The 17,826-nt window shown below is 41.2% G+C and overlaps 1 protein-coding gene across 1 annotated transcript in view; it reads right to left on the bottom strand.

The window, feature by feature from the left end:
* MYO16 (myosin XVI) overlaps positions 1–3,637 on the bottom strand; it is a 432,663-nt gene extending 429,026 nt beyond the window's left edge. Inside the window, exon 1 of the mRNA XM_044250091.1 lies at positions 3,374–3,637. Coding sequence (XP_044106026.1) covers positions 3,374–3,599 — 226 coding nt within the window. The 5' untranslated portion in view covers positions 3,600–3,637. The remainder of the gene's footprint in view (positions 1–3,373) is intronic.
* Positions 3,638–17,826: the final 14,189 nt, after the last annotated feature.

The raw sequence follows: 17,826 nt of genomic DNA, 5'->3' as shown, positions 1-17,826 counted from the left end.
TCCAGCTGAGGACCAGATCTCATCATGTGTGCGAGCTCCAAGTCCTCGCTCCAGTGACTTTCCTTCCTTGCTTCGGTGCCAGCAGTTCTTCCCTCCCAGATACATGATTTCTTTCCCCTACACACACACTATTATTTCTCCCATGATATTATTTCTCCCAGAAATCCCATATTTCTCCCACGATCTCCCATGAACCAAAGTTCCCTTCATTCCTTTTCCTTCTGTAGCTACCTTACCATTTCTCCCCTCTACCTAAAACTTCTTTCAAGAGGTCTCCATTTCCCAGTGTCCATTTCTGTTCACCCACTCTGTCTCCATTCTTATCCACTTGAGTTTTGCTCCCAACAATTCACTAAAACTATACCTTCCATATTTCTAAATGCAAAGGTTCAATTCTTTCTCTACCCCAAGACTGAGAAGCAGTGTTTGATAGTCACTCTCCTCCTTGAAAAGTTCTCATCACTTAGCTTCCAGGACGGCTCCCCCACCTAAAGTTCCACCTTTCTTTGTTGCTCCTGGTAGATCTGTCTCATTTCTGAATTCTTAATATTGGAGCTGCCTAGGGCTCAGTTCTTGAGCTTTTTGTATTTTTATCTACTCTCATTCCCTAAGTGATATATAGTCTTTCAGCTTTTGATGCCCATCTGTCTCCAATTTTTATCTCCAAACAGCACGATGCCCTCTCCTGATCTGACCTCCTAGCAGCATCCCTATCTCTGTTAATAACATTTCATTCTGCTGGTTGTTCAGGCCAGAACAGAGTTGGTGTGATCCTTGGGTCTGTAGGATCAATTTTGCCCTTGGGTGTCATGCCTTTGAATTATGTTACAGTACCTGGGGAAAGGAATTAAGGTGGCTTATGAGCTGACCTTAAAAAAGGGAGATTATCCAAGATGATCCAAGTGAGTTCTTTGCCCCTGTTACATGGGCCTTGAAGGTGGAAGAAGGAGGCAAAAGATTTGTTCAGAGAGACGCAAGGACAGAAAAAGGAGCAGAAGAAATTCCAAGCGTGAGAGGGACACTCCACCAACACTTGCCGGCTCTGAAGATGGAGGAGGCACTAGGGTTGAGGGGAAATTATGCCCTCCAGAAAATGGACAAGTCAAGGAAAGCAGTCCTCACCTAGAACCTCCAGAAAGCATCACAGCCTGATGATACCTGGAATTCAGGCCAGTGGGACTCACCCCAGATTTTGGACCACAACTATAAGAGGATCTACTCATACCTTTTGCAACTACACACTAAAGGAGTGGCCACTCATTATGGCAGCAGTACAAACTGATATACTCCCCGTCACCCACCCATCAGCATTTCCTGTTAGCTCTATCCTGAAAGTATCTGCCCCAATTGACAGTTTCTCACCACACCCTCACTCCACCTTGGTCCAAGCCACCATCATTTTGTGCCCAATTTCCTGGCAGAGCCTCCCTGTTCTGTCCTCACAATTCTTCATTCAAGTCACAGTGCAGCAGCCAAACTCATCCTTTTAAGTCACAAGTGATATGAGCTCCACTCAAGCCCCCACAATGTCTTCAGGACTCACTGAGCACAAAAGCCAGAATCCTTCCCATGACCCTTCCAGCCCCTCCATGCTGGTTTCTTGCCTTCCATCCTCCCAATTTATTCATACTGGCTCCTCCCACAGGCTGGGATGTTCCTTCCCAGCTCCAGACTCACCTGAAAGGCTCCTCCTCAGATATCCGTTTACCTAACTCCCCACACCTCCCTCCAGAGTCTCCCTCCTCCCTTCCTTCCATTACCCCCCATACTACACATCCAACTTTATCTTAATTTTTATGGTCACACACCAGACAGCGCAGCATCACAGAGACAGAGATGTGCTTTCCTTCATTCACAGCTGCCTGGCCCATAATAAAAACACCATACATATTTGATAAATTTAGGCATTTTTCCTATGGAATATGGCTGCTGGGTTCATGATTTCGTTCCAATCCCCATGGCTACTATCTCAAGCCAGTTCAATCTAACATGGAAATTTCATCATTGGATTTTCAGTTGGTGTCTTTGTTTCTTGTTCTTGTCCTTATCTTCCATCTCTCCTACAGATATACATCCCTGATTAATCTTTGCTCAACACTATTTGTGGCATATGCATTTTCTTCTGAGGAACATACAGTGGATCCCCCTGCACTCTGCTTCAAAAGTAGGGCTTGAAGTATTCACAATAGTCTTATTTCCCCAGTACCAGCTTAGCAGCCCCGCTCCTCACTCCGGCTCCCTTCAGGCAGGTCTCCCTGCCGACACTCACGTGGGGCAGCTGTTCTCCACACTGCCTAAGTGTGGTTTCTTCTTTACAGACAGCTTCCTCCGGAACCCCTCAGAGATCACATTCTACTGCCCAGCTCTTCCCGTTCATACCAGACTTCGTTTCTACTGTTTTCTACTTTCTTAGGAGAGTTCTTCCCCCTCACTTAGATTTGAGGTTTTCTGAAGGCAGGACCCCTATCTCAGGCTCTTGATTGCCCAAGTGACATGCCTACATCAGGGTTAATTCTGATTTTATGACTTCAGTGTCCTCACCAAATGTTATAATATGGAATATATATTAGTACACATATTATATATTATACATATATTAAATAGCTCCTCTTGGTCTCTGGATTTATGATTTTATTATTCTTAAATTTTTAACCCTAATTCAGGCATTATTTGTCCTGTTGATATTTTACATAAGAGATTTGGTGAACAATCTTTTTGTGGTTGTGTGATTGTTAAATCGATATAGGGCTTGTGTCTTCCTGCAACTTAATTTAGACATGTTCCAACAATACGGCCTGGTGAGCATGAACAAATTGCTTCCCTCTCTCACTCAACACTGCTGGAAGGTACTGGGAGGGGGAGGAGGGGGCTGTGAAATGGGCTAAGAGCATCCCTTCCCCTGAAGGTACTTACAGCTCCTCAAAGCGAATGGCCATGAAATGAAGAGCTCCAAGTAGGAAGAGAATAATAAAATGGTAGCTAATTCCTATTCCTATTTCTATCCATGAATTCAAAATGAGATAATAATGAATTTTGCAACATAATCTCATCATCAAAGAAAACAATTTCAATGGGAAAAAAATTCATGAAAAATTTGAATGCACAATTTACAAGGAAATCACACGTTTTCCAGGTAGGTAATTCTTTAAAAAATATTACAATAATTTTACCAAAAATTTGCATTTTGTTCACTTGTACTAGACTTGGAAGTTTTAACTATGTTCTTTCAAAAGAGGATATTTCCTTGACTATCTCAGATTTTTTTTTTAAAGACCCTTAACGTTTAAAAGAAATACCATCCTTCATCTCCCCACTAGGAAACAACAAACAGAAACCATGAAAACCCACATCGGAAAACTTCTGTGTCACATACCTTCTTTGTCATCGTGGTGGATAATTGCATCCTGTATCATGTCGGCAAGGTTAAAGTGGACTTTCTGACTCTTCCCATGCTTCAGCTTTTTCAGGAATCCTTCCTGCTTCTGAAAAGCCTTCTCTCTTTCATAGTAGGCTTTGATCTGCTCACAGCGCATGCGCTTCACCAGCCGCTGCCGCTGGCCGAGGGGAAGGGACTCCAGCAAGCACTGGTCAATTTCCATTTCATGGGTTCGGAAAACGTTACATAGCTGAAAGCAACCTGCAAGAAATACAGTGAGAACGTCACCAGACCCTTACTCCAAGATACAGGAGCACGATGGGGCTCACCAGACCCTTACTCCAGTGATACAGGAGCACGATGGAGCTCACCAGACCCTTACTCCAGTGATACAGTAACACAATGGGGCTCACCAGACCCTTACTCTAAGATACAGGAGCACGATGGGGCTCACCAGACCCTTACTCCAGTGATACAGTAACACAATGGGGCTCACCAGACCCTTACTCCAGTGATACAGTAACACAATGGGGCTCACCAGACCCTTACTCTAAGATACAGTAACACGATGGGGCTCACCAGACGCTTACTCCAACGATACAGGAGCACAATGGGACTCACCAGACCCTTACTCCAGTGATACAGGAGCATGATGGAGCTCACCAGACCCTTACTCCAGTGATACAGTAACACAATGGGGCTCACCAGACCCTTACTCCAGTGATACAGGAGCACGATGGGACTCACCAGACCCTTACTCCAACGATACGGGAGCACGACGGAGCTCACTTGACTCCCTCTTGCCCCAGCATGGAAGTCACAAACTTAATCATTCCTTTTTGAACTTGGCATGCAAATGGCAAAGGCCAGCTCACGGATTGGGAAAGAAGCAAAGAGAGTTGATGTCCTACTCAACATCGCACGGTAATAATATAAGTCATATACTTAGAGCTAGATGTGTGGTTTTGCACAACTTAATATTAGCAAACACCATCCTTTCTTTCTTTTTCTTAAACCTGCACCAAAGGCCTAAAAGTTCTACAGATGCATTAAAATTCCATCATTGAATAACACCAATGAAACTTTTTGTGTTAAATCTTGGCAGAAAGCCATTCTGAGTCTTTCAGCACACCTTAATAAAATCTGTTTATCCCGACAACTCTGCTTATCTAATGTAACAGAACCTATGTAGGCTATCAGCTGTTTATGTGACACAGTGCTTATTTCTACCCATATATTGCTAAACGCGTTTCCTAGGGATTGTAACATCCGTCTCTCAGAGACAAAATAATGGTTGAACAATAAAACAGATTTTTCTCTTGGCAGTTCAGAACCATGGATAGAACTCATGCTGTTGTGGTCTCTGTCTTACTAATACAGTGATTAACGGACTGAATTCCTCTGTCCTGAAGCTGAAACAATATTCACTTTCTTTCCACCTGATATTCCTTAGAAACACTACCCAAAACACTTGTAATAGAAATGTACAAGCTCATTACCTACCACTAGTTTCAAATTTTACTATTGGCAGAAAATGAACACTAGAACACTGAGAATTTGAGAATCGAACTCACAGGTTCGGAAGTGTCTGGATGTTCTTCTCTTCAGGTATTTATGGTGGAAGTCAAAGGAACTATGTAACCCCACAAATGTGGTTATTAATAGGCCGTATGGAAAGATCACTCAGAAAGAGCACGGCTGCTTCATCTTCAGGGAGATGTCCAAGTCCTTTGAAAGGACACAGCATTGTGACCAGGCGGTTTCCATTTCTGGATCACTTGATGCTTCTCAAAGTGTTATTCTCACAACCACTGGGCCAGACCATCTTTCTTTCATAAGAAAAGGAAATGGATTTGAGAGAGGCTATGACTTGGCCAGGGCCAAAGAGATGATTATACGACAGTCACAAATGTTCCATAAAGGCTCAAGAAAAATGAAGAATAAGAGAAAGTGACTCTCTACAGCCAGATATTTAATATATGTAAGGGGGAGCAGGGAGGAGGGGAAGGAAGCAGAGCAGGGAAATTTTATTCTGGTTTTTCATTAGCATTTGACGATGTTGTAGAATCCTATATTTTCATCAAGATCTTCATAAGTGTTTGTCAGAGTGATGTGAGAAGCATCAGCTAACTCCATATAAAATGTTCCCTTTCCAGTGACCTAAACACAAAGACACAGTGGTGGTTGTGACATCAACAAATCACTCTCAAGTCTGTCTGTGTGATAAAAGCCGTGATCACAAGCAGATCGTCTGTGAGAGCTCATTAATAATGGCAGGAAATACTTCTGCCTTCCAATCTGCTCAGAAAACAGCACTTGGGTTCCCAGGACCCGGTAGCTGCCATGACTTTCCTGCTGCATGAGCAGGTGCCAAGACAATCAGCGGAACCACTGGAAAACCCAAAGAAGTCAAGCCTAGGACGTCACAGCATGTCCCTGCCAAGGAGCACTCGGTCCAAGGTAGAGGACAACCTAATAAACACGGCAGTCCTCTCTGGGATTTGGCTTGTATGAAAAACCATATTGCAAAATTTTCAATTAACCTTAAAGGAGTCTGCAGTGACAGCCCCTGATCCACAGAGCAACCCACTCAGTCTGTCCAGACAAGCACTGAGGGATGTTCATAAATTAATTCCCTTATGATTTGGAAAATCAGATGCCAAGACTGTGAAATTTCAGATCCCTACATGGATAAAATATTAATTTTTAACATATTTTCTTGTTCAGTAATTCCCCATGCTTTGATTTTTAAATGGGCTAAACTTTCACTTATTTTACATTCTAAGCACATAACAGGTGCCGTGACTTCCTTTTTGTCTAATTAGGGGTGGAGCAGCTGTGTCACATATATGAGCTGCTGTCGAGCTGTAAGATATGACCCGAAAACAACGTAGTTACAGGAAACTTAGTTTTGAGGCAGTCTACCCAAAACCTATGAAACTTGGTCACCGAGGCACTGAGAGTAACAGTCATTAATACCTCAGGTGACAATCTGGACAGGACAGGCAGGCAGATGGTTAAGGCTGAAAAAGAGGTACAGGAGTCTGAGCTGGGCAAGGCTGGTTTGCACCCCTGGGTTAGGGGTCCTGGGTAGGCACTCTCTTCCACGCAGGAGAGTTCTGCCTGCCGTACTCCTGAACTGAGGGCTTTTCCCTGGAATTGCCTATAATTCTTTCCTGCTATTTTGGCTCTCTTGGCCTAGAAAAAGCCACACATGAACTAACACAACTTCAACAATATATGAACCTCATTCTCACATTCTCACAATAATGTATCAGCTCATTAGCATGCAGGACACATTTATTGTAAAAGAGCATATTTGCATTATTGTGGCAGAAACTGAAAAGGGGGACCAGTTGTCTTTTTTCCTTATGTGAGTAGGTATTATTTTTGAGCTCCCCAGGGCTGGCACCAAAAAATGCTCACATGCATTTTATCATGTTCTAGCCACCTACAGCTTGCTGCCTGTGAACATGGGGGCCATGGAAGCCACGCAGCAAGGATGGCCATGGTCTTGCCACTCAGGGTCCCCACTACTGCTTGGAGCAACCTACACCAACCAGCCCTTTTCTTAACTCTGTACCTGAGAAAGAAATGAATTTCTACTGCAATTGGGCACTGATGTTTTTAAAGGGGTTTTAACTCTTAAAAAATTAACATCACCCTAACTAGAACTGTTTTTTTGTTTTGTTTTGTTTTGTTTTTGGGGTTTTTTTTGGTCTTCACAGTGTTGAGGGGTGATCAAGGGAACATTCAACATTTTGAATATTTGGTAGAATTTTTAATGGTAAGACTACACCATTACTACCTACCTACCAAGTGAGGGTCTAGCAAACTTTTGACACTCATCTCTGGTGCAGTGGGAATGGAATCTTCAGTTTGTTGGTCTGCCTATTACCATGGTACAAATGTCACAGTCAGTCTCAAGCCACCAAAGTCACATCCCTAAACAAAGACATGGAAAGAGGTCCTCTCCCCAAGGCAGGGAGGGTCGACTTCAGAACAACCATTGCATCAAGCCCACCTTGGAGGACCACAGCTTCACATGCATTCAGAATCAACAAATATTCAGGAATTCCTGAATATATATGTATATTCCTATTTCTTGCTTTATTTTTCTCCTTAGTATGGATCACCCTGAATTATGTTTCTATATCAATCACTATACTTAGAAAGTATCTTATACTCATACTAAGGCTGTTTACTAAAATATACCATGTATTTTCTTTTTTATCTATAAGTCCTCCAAAAAGCAGGAACTTGGACAATTTTACCCACTGCTTATTCTCAGCTTCTGGAATAGTAGACATGGGATATTTTTGTTGATGTTGTTCTTGAAACTGTTTAATTAAACTGCTGGCAGAAATACCATATGTATGGCTAAAACTTGACCCAGCACTCAACATACAGTAGTAACGGATGTCTATTAGTTCTGCTCTTCCAGAAATGCACAACAGCACCATACTTCTGACCTAATTGCTCTTCCTCACTAAATTATCTGGACTGCCTCAGTGTAGCCAAGTTTATGATAGCAATGGAGTTCTTGATCTACCAAATTACTCCGTTTGCGGGGCGGGGAGGGGAGCTATATGTTGCAATTCTAGATAAAAATTTAGAGACATTTGCCATAGCCAGAAATCCTTGCTCAACAAACATGCATCTCTATATAACAAAATTATTGAGCCACCAAATAAAATATATCAAGGAAAAAGCAAAGATATATCTTAATTATAGAACATCTAGTTAAAAAATGAGGAGTTCCCTGCTTTGATCTTGGAGGGCCCTATCATTGTGCCATGATATCAGGATACCTTATTGTAGCAAACCAGAATATAAAGACTAATGTTAAGGAAAAGGGAACTCGGAAAATGACCTCCTAAAATTTATTCTGCTGTACAACTACCAGAAATTCCTTCAACTCAATGAGAACCAAAACCTTCATGGGGCCATGGTACACTCATTGTGGGAGGTTTCTTTTCTTTTCTTTCCTTTTTTTTTTTTTTAAAGATTTATTTATTTACTTGATAGATATCGCAAGTGGGCAGAGAGTCAGGCAGAGAGAGAGAGGAAGTGAAGCAGATTCCCTGCTGAGCAGAGAGCCCTACACAGGGCTCTGAGATCCCAGGACCCTGAGATCAAGACCTGAGCCAAAGGCAGAGGCTTCACCCACTGAGCCACCCAGGCGCCCCCCATTGTGGGAGGTTTCTTGCATCTCTTTTGATGACTGCCAGATCAAAGGAGAAATAAAAAATGGTAAAACACAGATAATTTGATCTCAAGGACATTTACAGACACTTGCACCCAATTTTCAGGGGAACGGACATTCATGGATGGTTTATGAAGTTGGCTATGTCTTGGGCCACAAAGCAAAACAAATTCAAAAAATGCTGAAGAACTTATATTATACAGGTACTTTCTTAGCATACTTGAGAACAGAACATTAGCTCCAGAAGTGAAGCCACATCTCCCAGTATGCTCAGAAACTCACAACGCGGATCCTGAATAAAGCAGATCCAAGGAAGAAAACTAATGGAAATAATACTTTTTCAGTGCAAACCATCAAGGAAAGTCTCATCAAAATTTCACAGATAAAACTAAAACACTGCATAGAAATAAATCTATAGCTTTCATTGTACCTGTTAGAAAAGAATCTCATCTTAGAAGAGGTGACACAGCATCTTCGTAGGAAAGAACAAGAAAAGGAAGTCCAAAAAAGGAAGAAGAAAATGAAATGAGGGCCCAAATGGATAGAAAGGAAATACAGGATGAGCAAAGACAAAAACAGGCATGGAAAATGGGGAATATCCAGAAAAAATATATCTTGCTAAAAATGACCCAAGAAGAAAAAATTGAATAGGTTTACAATCATTACATTAATTAAATTAATTGGTAAAAATTCAGTTACCAAAAAAAAGGAAACTAGCATACAAAAGCATGGCCCAAATGATTTCATTGGCCTTTAAGGAATGGATAACCTGTGTTTTCCCCCAATTTTTCTAGAGACTAGAAAAAAAAAAATGGAAATGACCTCAACTCATTTTCTGAGACTAGCATAAGCTTGATACCAAAACTGAAATGAGAACGTCACAAAAAAAAAAGGAGTCATAGATCAATCTTATCTACCCATACATGTGTAAACAGCCTATGTACATATGTTTTCAGTGGAATGAAAGGATGGCTAATTTTAGAACATCTATGAGTGTCTGTCAGTACCTTTCAATTCTGTTCCAAATTTAGGAAAGGAAGGCCCTCTATCTTTGCTTGTATTATACCTTAAAATGAAGGTTTCCATCAGCATAGACAACAAAAGGAAGAGAAATAAGGACTTTTAGCCAAGTCTACCTTGTTTTGCTGCTTCTTTCTGTTCAATTCCATGAAATCCCACAGGATTTCTCTAATGGATATTTCTTTCTATATATTGTCATGTGTTCCTGAAACCCTCTCTCAAGACTCTGCTTCTAGGAAACACAACCCAATACATGTAAGATTATATACATTTACCTTAATTTTCTGTTAATTTTCATGGTTTACACCAAAGGGAAGGATTTTTTTTTTTGTAGATGCAAAATTTATACAGGTCGAACGTACTTAATGACATAGGTTTTAAAAAGCTAAAAGTAATAACAGCAGAAGAAATAATAAGACACACATGCAAAAGAACAAAGTGGGGCTCTAATGTCCTATCATAGGCAAAAATCAATGAATATGTATTAAAACCTTAAACATAAGACCTAAAAGTATAAAACTCATAGAAGGAACCAGCAACTTTATGATGCTGGACTTGGCAATGACTTCTCAGGTAGGACACCACAAGCACAGGCATCAGAAGCCAACACTGGCAAGCCTGACCAGCTTGCAAACATTCACTCATCAAAGAACACAATGAACACAGTGAAAAGGCAACCTAAGAAGGGGAGAAGATATCTACAAATTATATATATGTGATAAGGGGTTACTATATAAAATATTAAAAAAACTCTTACAACTCAACAGTGAAAAAAAAATAGCCAAATTTAAAAACAGGCAAAGGACTTAGACATTTCTCCAATGGTGATATGCAAAAGCATATTTTAAAAAGCTCAAAATTATCAGTGAAATGAAAATCCAACCACAGCGAGCCATCACCTTACATCCACTAGGGGATGGCTTTTACCCTCCCCCCAAAAGAAAACAGAAAATAAGTGTTGGCAAAAATGTGGAGAAACTGAAACCCTTGGACACTGTTGGTGGGATTGCAAAATGGTTTCCTCTCTGGAAAGCAGTGTGACGTCTCCACAATAAATTAGAAATAGAACTGCCATAAGATCCAGCAGTCTCGCTTCTGGGTGTATCCAAAAGACTGAAAGCAGGACCTCAGAGGATACATTTGCACACCTATGTTCACGGTAGCCGCGTTCACAGTGACCAAGAGGTAGAGGCAGATGTCAACAGTGGTGAGTGCATAAACACAGTGTGGTCTCTGCACAATGGAATATTATTCAGCCTTTAAAAAGGAAGGGAATTCTATCATGTGCTACAAAACGGGTGAACCTTGAGGACATGCCTAATGAAAGCAGCCAGTCACAAAACCACATTTACTATCTGATTCCACTCAACAGAAACAAACTGGAATGGTGATTACCGGGGACTGGAAAGAAGGAGAAGGTGGGGGTCGCTGTTTAATGAGCAGAGAGTCTCCAATTTTAAAGCCAAAAACCTTCTAGAGCGCCGTGTCCCAACAGCGTGAGTATACTTAACTGCTGATGACACACTTAAAATGGCTAATCCACTCAATGTTATTTGACGCATTTTACCACCCTAAAAAAAAAAAAAAAAGTTGGGAAAAAAGAAAGAAGACACAAGAGGCTATTTCACAGGAGTTTTTTAAAATGTATTTATATACATAGTGTAAGTACTTCATGAAAAGTGTAGCTGTGAACCTGATGGCTCAGCCCATCTTATAAAAATGTTTGCTCTAAAGTCTGAGAGGCAGAAGACAGTAGTTGGGGAAGGAAATCAGCACGGTCACGCACAGGTACTGAGCACGCCCCCGTGTGTACGTGCACATACACTCTCGTATCTAGGCACCCCCCAAAACTGTCCTAGCAGAAGCTTTATTGGCAGAATCCATTGTTAGAACATGCTTCCAGAGTTATTTTTACTGCGAACACAATGACGATGAAACAAAGGAACAGTGAGGATTTTCAAAGACAAGAGTATAATCAATTTCAACATACTCCCCCAGAGCCATAAAAAAACCACAAAACTCTACTGAAGCATTGAAGTCTTTAAAAAGTGCTAGATTTTTTAACATCTTTGTAATCAAACTGCAGGTTCATAACCCTCTTTACAGAGCGAAAAACAGTACAAAGAAATTGAACTTGGGGAAGAAGATATAGATGTTATGCCTTAAAATATCTCAGAATGTAGGTCCACAATGCCTGTTTCATAAAATCGTTTCCTGAAACACTTCTCTGAATGATGGAGAGGTAAACTTAAATAATTTAAATTCTTCTCAAGAAAATGTACAATATTTTTCATCTCCCTACTTACTGCCTTTAAATTTTTAAATTTATATATCAAGTGATCACTTGTTTGGTTTCTATACAATAATTATGGCATGCTTTTCTAATGAGAGAATGTGAAGAACGTTCTCTCCCTATTTTTTTTTAAAGATTTTATTTTATTTATTTGACAGAGAAATCACAAGTAGGCAGAGAGGCAGGTAGAGAAGGAGAATTAGGCTCTCTGCTCAGCAGAGAGCCTGATGTGGGGCTCGATCCCAGGACCCTGAGATCATGACCTGAGCCGAAGGCAGTGGCTTAACCCACTGAGCCACCCAGGTGCCCCAAAAGTTCTCTCTTTAAATTAAAATAGGAATAAAGCAAATATGCAGGACATAAAAATTACTACAGACTCTGGAGTATATTTCTGCTTTTACACACTGACCTATAGTTTTGTACATTTAAAATTTCCTTAAAGACAAGTGATTTGATTACTATAAATAGCTTTTCAGGGGATATAGATTTATAGTTATAGTTCTTTCTGGAGAAAGAACTTTCTTTCTGGAGTTTGTTTCAGGATAACAATAAAACTGAAGATTGTCACCCTGAGGTAATGTCCTCGGTTCACTATTCAATTGGACTCACATGTCTTATGAAATCTATGGTTGATACAGGGTATAATGTGGTGAAAACTCTGCCCGCATGCTAATGCCCAGACACAGATTTACCCGGATACATGGAGCACTGGAAGACCAGGCTCCTTCCCAGAAGATAGCCCAATGACATTCAGGACCCACAGAGTTGGGTAATTTGAAGCCCCACATCAAAATATCAACTAGCTACGACCTTATGAGATACACTTTCAATCAGAGCTTGTCTGGGGAAGTGTAGAACCTTTAAGATCAGAACTGCCCACTCATGGCTACTCCCAGATGCTTCCTATGGCGCGCCATCTCGCTAAAATTAAATCCTGATTTTCCTGAATGCCCTGCCTTTCTGAACACCATGGTCCCACACCTGGATCTCTCCAAGGTTGCTGTGATTGCTGTCCAGTCCTTTCCAACAGAGGCGGAGCTCGGGAATTAAATAGTCTCAAGACAGACTCCAATTCTGGGTAGCTCAAGAGAGGAGCCCTCTTTGGGTTCATTCAGAAGAAAACAGATTTAGACCCTCTCCCTCAAATACACACGTTTGGCCCCCTGGACTTGAAATAACATCTGTTCATCACTCACATCTGCACATTTCACCTTTAGCCAACATCTTGGACTCTGGCCGGGAGAGACTCAGCTCACTCCGTTCCTGCCAGACAATGTTCTTAACAGACGAATTCCCTGGTGTCCCAGGCTATCTCAGAACAGGATACCTGCCAGTGTCAACACACTGGCTCCTCTTTAGGAAACAGAGCCCTGACTCGCCCCATGACCTCAGCAGTCAATCACACAGCTTCCTGGATGTCTTTGGTCTGAGTCCTGAGGCAACACTGTAAAATAAGCATCATAAATGGCAAGTAAAAGACCTAGGAGCACAGGCTGTACATTGACAGCTTCGCTTTAAATTTTTTTTTGATTTGAAAGCTTGTGTGTATGTGTTGATGCAACTGTAAATTCATGGCTATAAATAATTTTTTATTCCATCATTCTCCTAAGTCTTGCAAAGGTTTTTTTTTTAATTTAAAATGGTACTTTGATATACAATATTTTATATTTGACACTATTATGATATAAAATGTTCTCAGTCCTGTAATGAGCTGAAGCAAAACTGAATTTCACATCTAATATTTAATTTTGGGTTTATAGAGTCTGGTTTTTTTCCCTCTTTTTTTTAAATAGGAAAAGTTTAGAGAAAAATCAAATGCTAAAATTTCTATGATCCCTTCTAGGCTAAGAAAATTTCTAGGTTATCATTTGTGTTTTTAAATGATTTCCTTTGTCTTTTACATCAATTTATAAGATACATTCAGATAAGAGAAATTCTTCAAGGCCAATTTATTTTACTTTTTTTTAAAGTAAAAAAAAAGGCTTTTTTTTAAAGGTTTTATTTTTTAAGGTTTTATTTATCTATTTAACAGAGAGAGAGAGGGAGAGAGAGAGAGCGAGCACAAGCTGGGGAAAGAGCAGGCAGAGCAGGCACAGGGAGAAGCAGGCTCCCTGCTGAGTGAGGAGCCTGATGCGGGACTTGATTCTAGGTCCCTGGGATCATGATCTGAGCTGAAGGCAGCTGCTTAACCGACTGAGCCACCCAGGCATCCCTCATGGCCAATTTAAAATGCAGTGTCAAAACAAAGCATATGATTCACAGATAAACATCCTCTTATCCAACACAAGGACCCTCTTTGTCTCAGGTCTTTTTTTTTTTTTTTTTTTTTAATTAATTCATTTTGTTTAGGGAGAGAGAGCACAAGCAAGAGGGGCAGAGAGAAAGGGAGAGAGAATCTCAAGCAGACTCCATACTCAACACAGAGCCTGACTTGGGGCTTGAACTCACAACTCACAACCTGACCTGAAACCAACAGTTGGACACCCATTGACTGTGCCCCCCGGGTGCCCCTCAAGTCTTAATTATTGCACTGAACACACTTGGCTTCAGTCTATTACTACTCTGCTCTCCTGGACAGACTTTTCAATTTAAAAAAAAAAAAAAAGAGAGAGAGAGAGAGAAAGTTTGCCTTAATACCAACCTAAAATATTGGGTGTAAGCAATTAAACTAGTCACAGTGTTCAAGTCCTTCACCCAGAGAAGATTATTATGAATTAAAGCACCATACAAACCATCCAGTCTTTACATACCTTCCATCTTCCTTCCTGTCTTCCTGCTACTCCATCATATGGAATCTGAAACTACCATTACCTACCTGGTGAACCCCATTATTTCTTCTAGGAGCACCCTCCTTCTGGAAATCACCACCCCTCTCTCCCTTCACATGGTCCTAGTGTGGTTATTACAAAGCCCTCCCAACTCAACTGTGTGCAGAGCTGGAAACATGACTTAGGTGAGCCCATCACAATGGCCTGTACACTGGAGGCTGATGAACTGTCCTTGTGCAGGGATACGACCCTAGTGGGGACAATTCAGGACCCTGCCCTGAGATTTGCTAGATGGACATGAGGAGCAACAACAACAGTAAAAATTCCCTGTCTTACTTGTTATCATCCCACTAGGATCTATGTATGTGCTATTGAGACTTACATCTTCTGACTCAGAGAAAGAGAGAAATAGAGGAACAGAGTGGAAAAAGAGAGAAACAGACAGAAAAAATAATATCAGTTAAATCCCCAGACCCCATATTTAGGAATATCTGAAGCCACCTGAATTGGACTTCCCAGGTAGAAGGACCATTTTCCACACATGAAAGCCAATAAATTCCATTCTGTGCTTAAACCCTTACGAGTTGATTTTCTGCCAATGGCAACCAAGTGACTCATACAACATACAAGTTTTTCTTCCCCCTAAAGGATATGTCCCTTTGGAGCACTGACATCTCTTCTCTTCTGCCACTGACGTGTAGTTTATTTCCACTATGAGAAAAAAGGTTTAACTCTCATATGACATTGAATATTGATTTTATATTATTTATTTTAAAATAACCCATTTCTAAATTTCAGAAAGCTTCCCGCATGTGTTTCCTGTGTGCTGTGCTTTAGATGGGAGACAAAAATTCCCTCTAGTCAGTCACTCCTCAGTAAACAAAGTAGCCACTGAATGCCCTTGGTGCACATGGCTATGAACTGAGATGCAAAGAGGTAGAAGCTAAAGTCCCTGGTCACAAATATACAACCACACCATTGAGAGTTCATAGACATAAAGAAAAGTTCAGGCACAATGATAGCCAGGATTCCGTGCTTCTCACAGGGCAAATGCCCACATCCCTAACCATCCCCAGAGCATGCTGACCTGCAGGACCAGGGGTCTGGAGCATGAAAATTCAGTTTAACCCTCTTCATGCTGGCATAGACCAATGGGCCCAATTCTTGCACTTTAATTTTTTTTATCTCTGTGTACATGACACAATGATGTGAAGCAGTTTTCCTGATGTCAAATTCTATTCTCACAATTCAGCAGACACTTCAGCAAATATTCTTCCCTTCCATCCCCCCACAGACCATACACCCCTCTAGGGAAGGCCCATCTCTAGTTTTGCTCACAGGTGCATCCAGAGAGCATAGCAAGGGCCTGCCACGTGAAGGATTCAATCTCCACCTCACTTGTTCAAATATACTATTAAGAACCTGCTGTGTGCAAAGCTGAGTATTACACATTTGATGGTTCCAAGTTTAATCAGTCACCGTGGTAAGCTCATATTGCCTCCTGACTAAGATAAAGAGGACAGTCACCTAAATACATCCAGTGTCAAGGAAAAACGGGAGAAGTGCTCAGTTAACTCAGATATGAGGAGAATTGAGTACTTGGAGGTCAAGTACAATTTCATGGCATTTGACCTGAATTTGGAAATTCAAAGACAAGAAAAAAATTTCTCCCTTTCAAACTGGGGAACAAAAATAGAAGAAAGGCAACAATCTCAGAAAAATGGAAAGCATTTGTGGGGGTCAGTTGGAGAAATAGAAAGACAAATAAAGGTGAAAAATCAGAAATGAGAGTAAAATGACTAGAATCAGAACATTTCTGAGGGAAGAAAAACTCTTACACTTACAACTCTGCTGCAGGGAGCCTCTAACAACATGTCTTCAGCGTTCCCATCACAACAGTGGGATCTGTGAAAAATCGGGAGCAGCTCCAGATCTTCTAGGGGAAATGGGGTGGGGAGGATCCACCAGGATGCTTTCTCAGAGTTGAGGCGTCAAGGTCCCAGCCCCACCAGAGCAGGACCATGGACAGCGCAGGAGGCACTAGCAAGGAGAGAAGACTTACAGAGGTGGGAGCTGACACCAGGCAGGTGGGAAGTAGACAGTGGAGACAGAACACGGAATAACAGTTGCCTCTGAGCTTCCAAGCTGTGGTGGCCAGACAGAGGAGATGCCCTTGGTGAGAGAGGACACACCACTGACTTTGGAAGAGAGCAAACAGACCAACGTGGAACCGTGATTCATACAAGTCATCTAACCCGTGGCCACGCAGCAGTCCACATGCTAGAGGGGTTAACTACAGCTGTGCCAGGGAGCAACTCTACCCCCCGGGGATTCCCCCTGGACCCTGGAGCGCCTCACAGATAACAGTTGTATTTAATGTTTTTAAACCAGATATAGGTTTATGTTGATAAACCTCAAGTCGCACTGTCATTAATTACTACACATTTTTTTAAACTTTATGAAAAATGGGAGGAAACTATAAGTGATTTGGAAAGGCACACATTCAATTTTTCTAAATAATATCAAAATTACCAACATTGTCTCTTTTTCACAGATTATCTCAATCTCAGAACATTTTAACAAGACAATGGCCCATTGCACCTTCATGCCAACTTATAAATGCCAGAATTAAGGGAAAGAATAAGGACTTGCCCTAATGTACAGTGGATTTTATTTCCATGACTTTTAATGTCATCCTATAATACAACACTTTCATGGTTGGTTTGGAATCAGAATAGAACAACAATGTCTTCTAAAAGTAAAATGGAGTTGAGGCACCTGGGTGGCTCAGTGGGTTAAGCCTCTGCCTTCGGCTCAGGTCATGATCTCAGGGTGCTGGGATCGAGCCCCGCATCGGGCTCTCTGCTCGATGGGGAGCCTGCTTCCCCCTCTCTCTCTGTCTGCCTCTCTACCTACTTGTGATCTCTGTCAAATAAATAAACAAAATCTTTAAAAAAATTTAAAAAAAGTAAAACGGAGTTATAGGACTTGTCTGTGTGCCTCTGAAATATTTGGACATGTATGCAAAATTAATGGAATAACACAGAAAGACAAGAATACTAAACGCTAGAGTAAGCACATATGATAAAACACAGACACATGTGCTACCAAAACCAGAAAAAAACCCTGTTCTTTCTGACTCTGTTCTTTCCTTTCACAGAAC

The sequence above is a fragment of the Neovison vison genome, chromosome 5 (genome assembly GCF_020171115.1).
Source record: "Neovison vison isolate M4711 chromosome 5, ASM_NN_V1, whole genome shotgun sequence".
NCBI classification, from domain to species: domain Eukaryota; kingdom Metazoa; phylum Chordata; class Mammalia; order Carnivora; family Mustelidae; genus Neogale; species Neogale vison.
The sequence above is the reverse complement of the archived record's forward strand: the minus strand, read 5'-3'. Positions and strand labels throughout refer to the sequence as shown.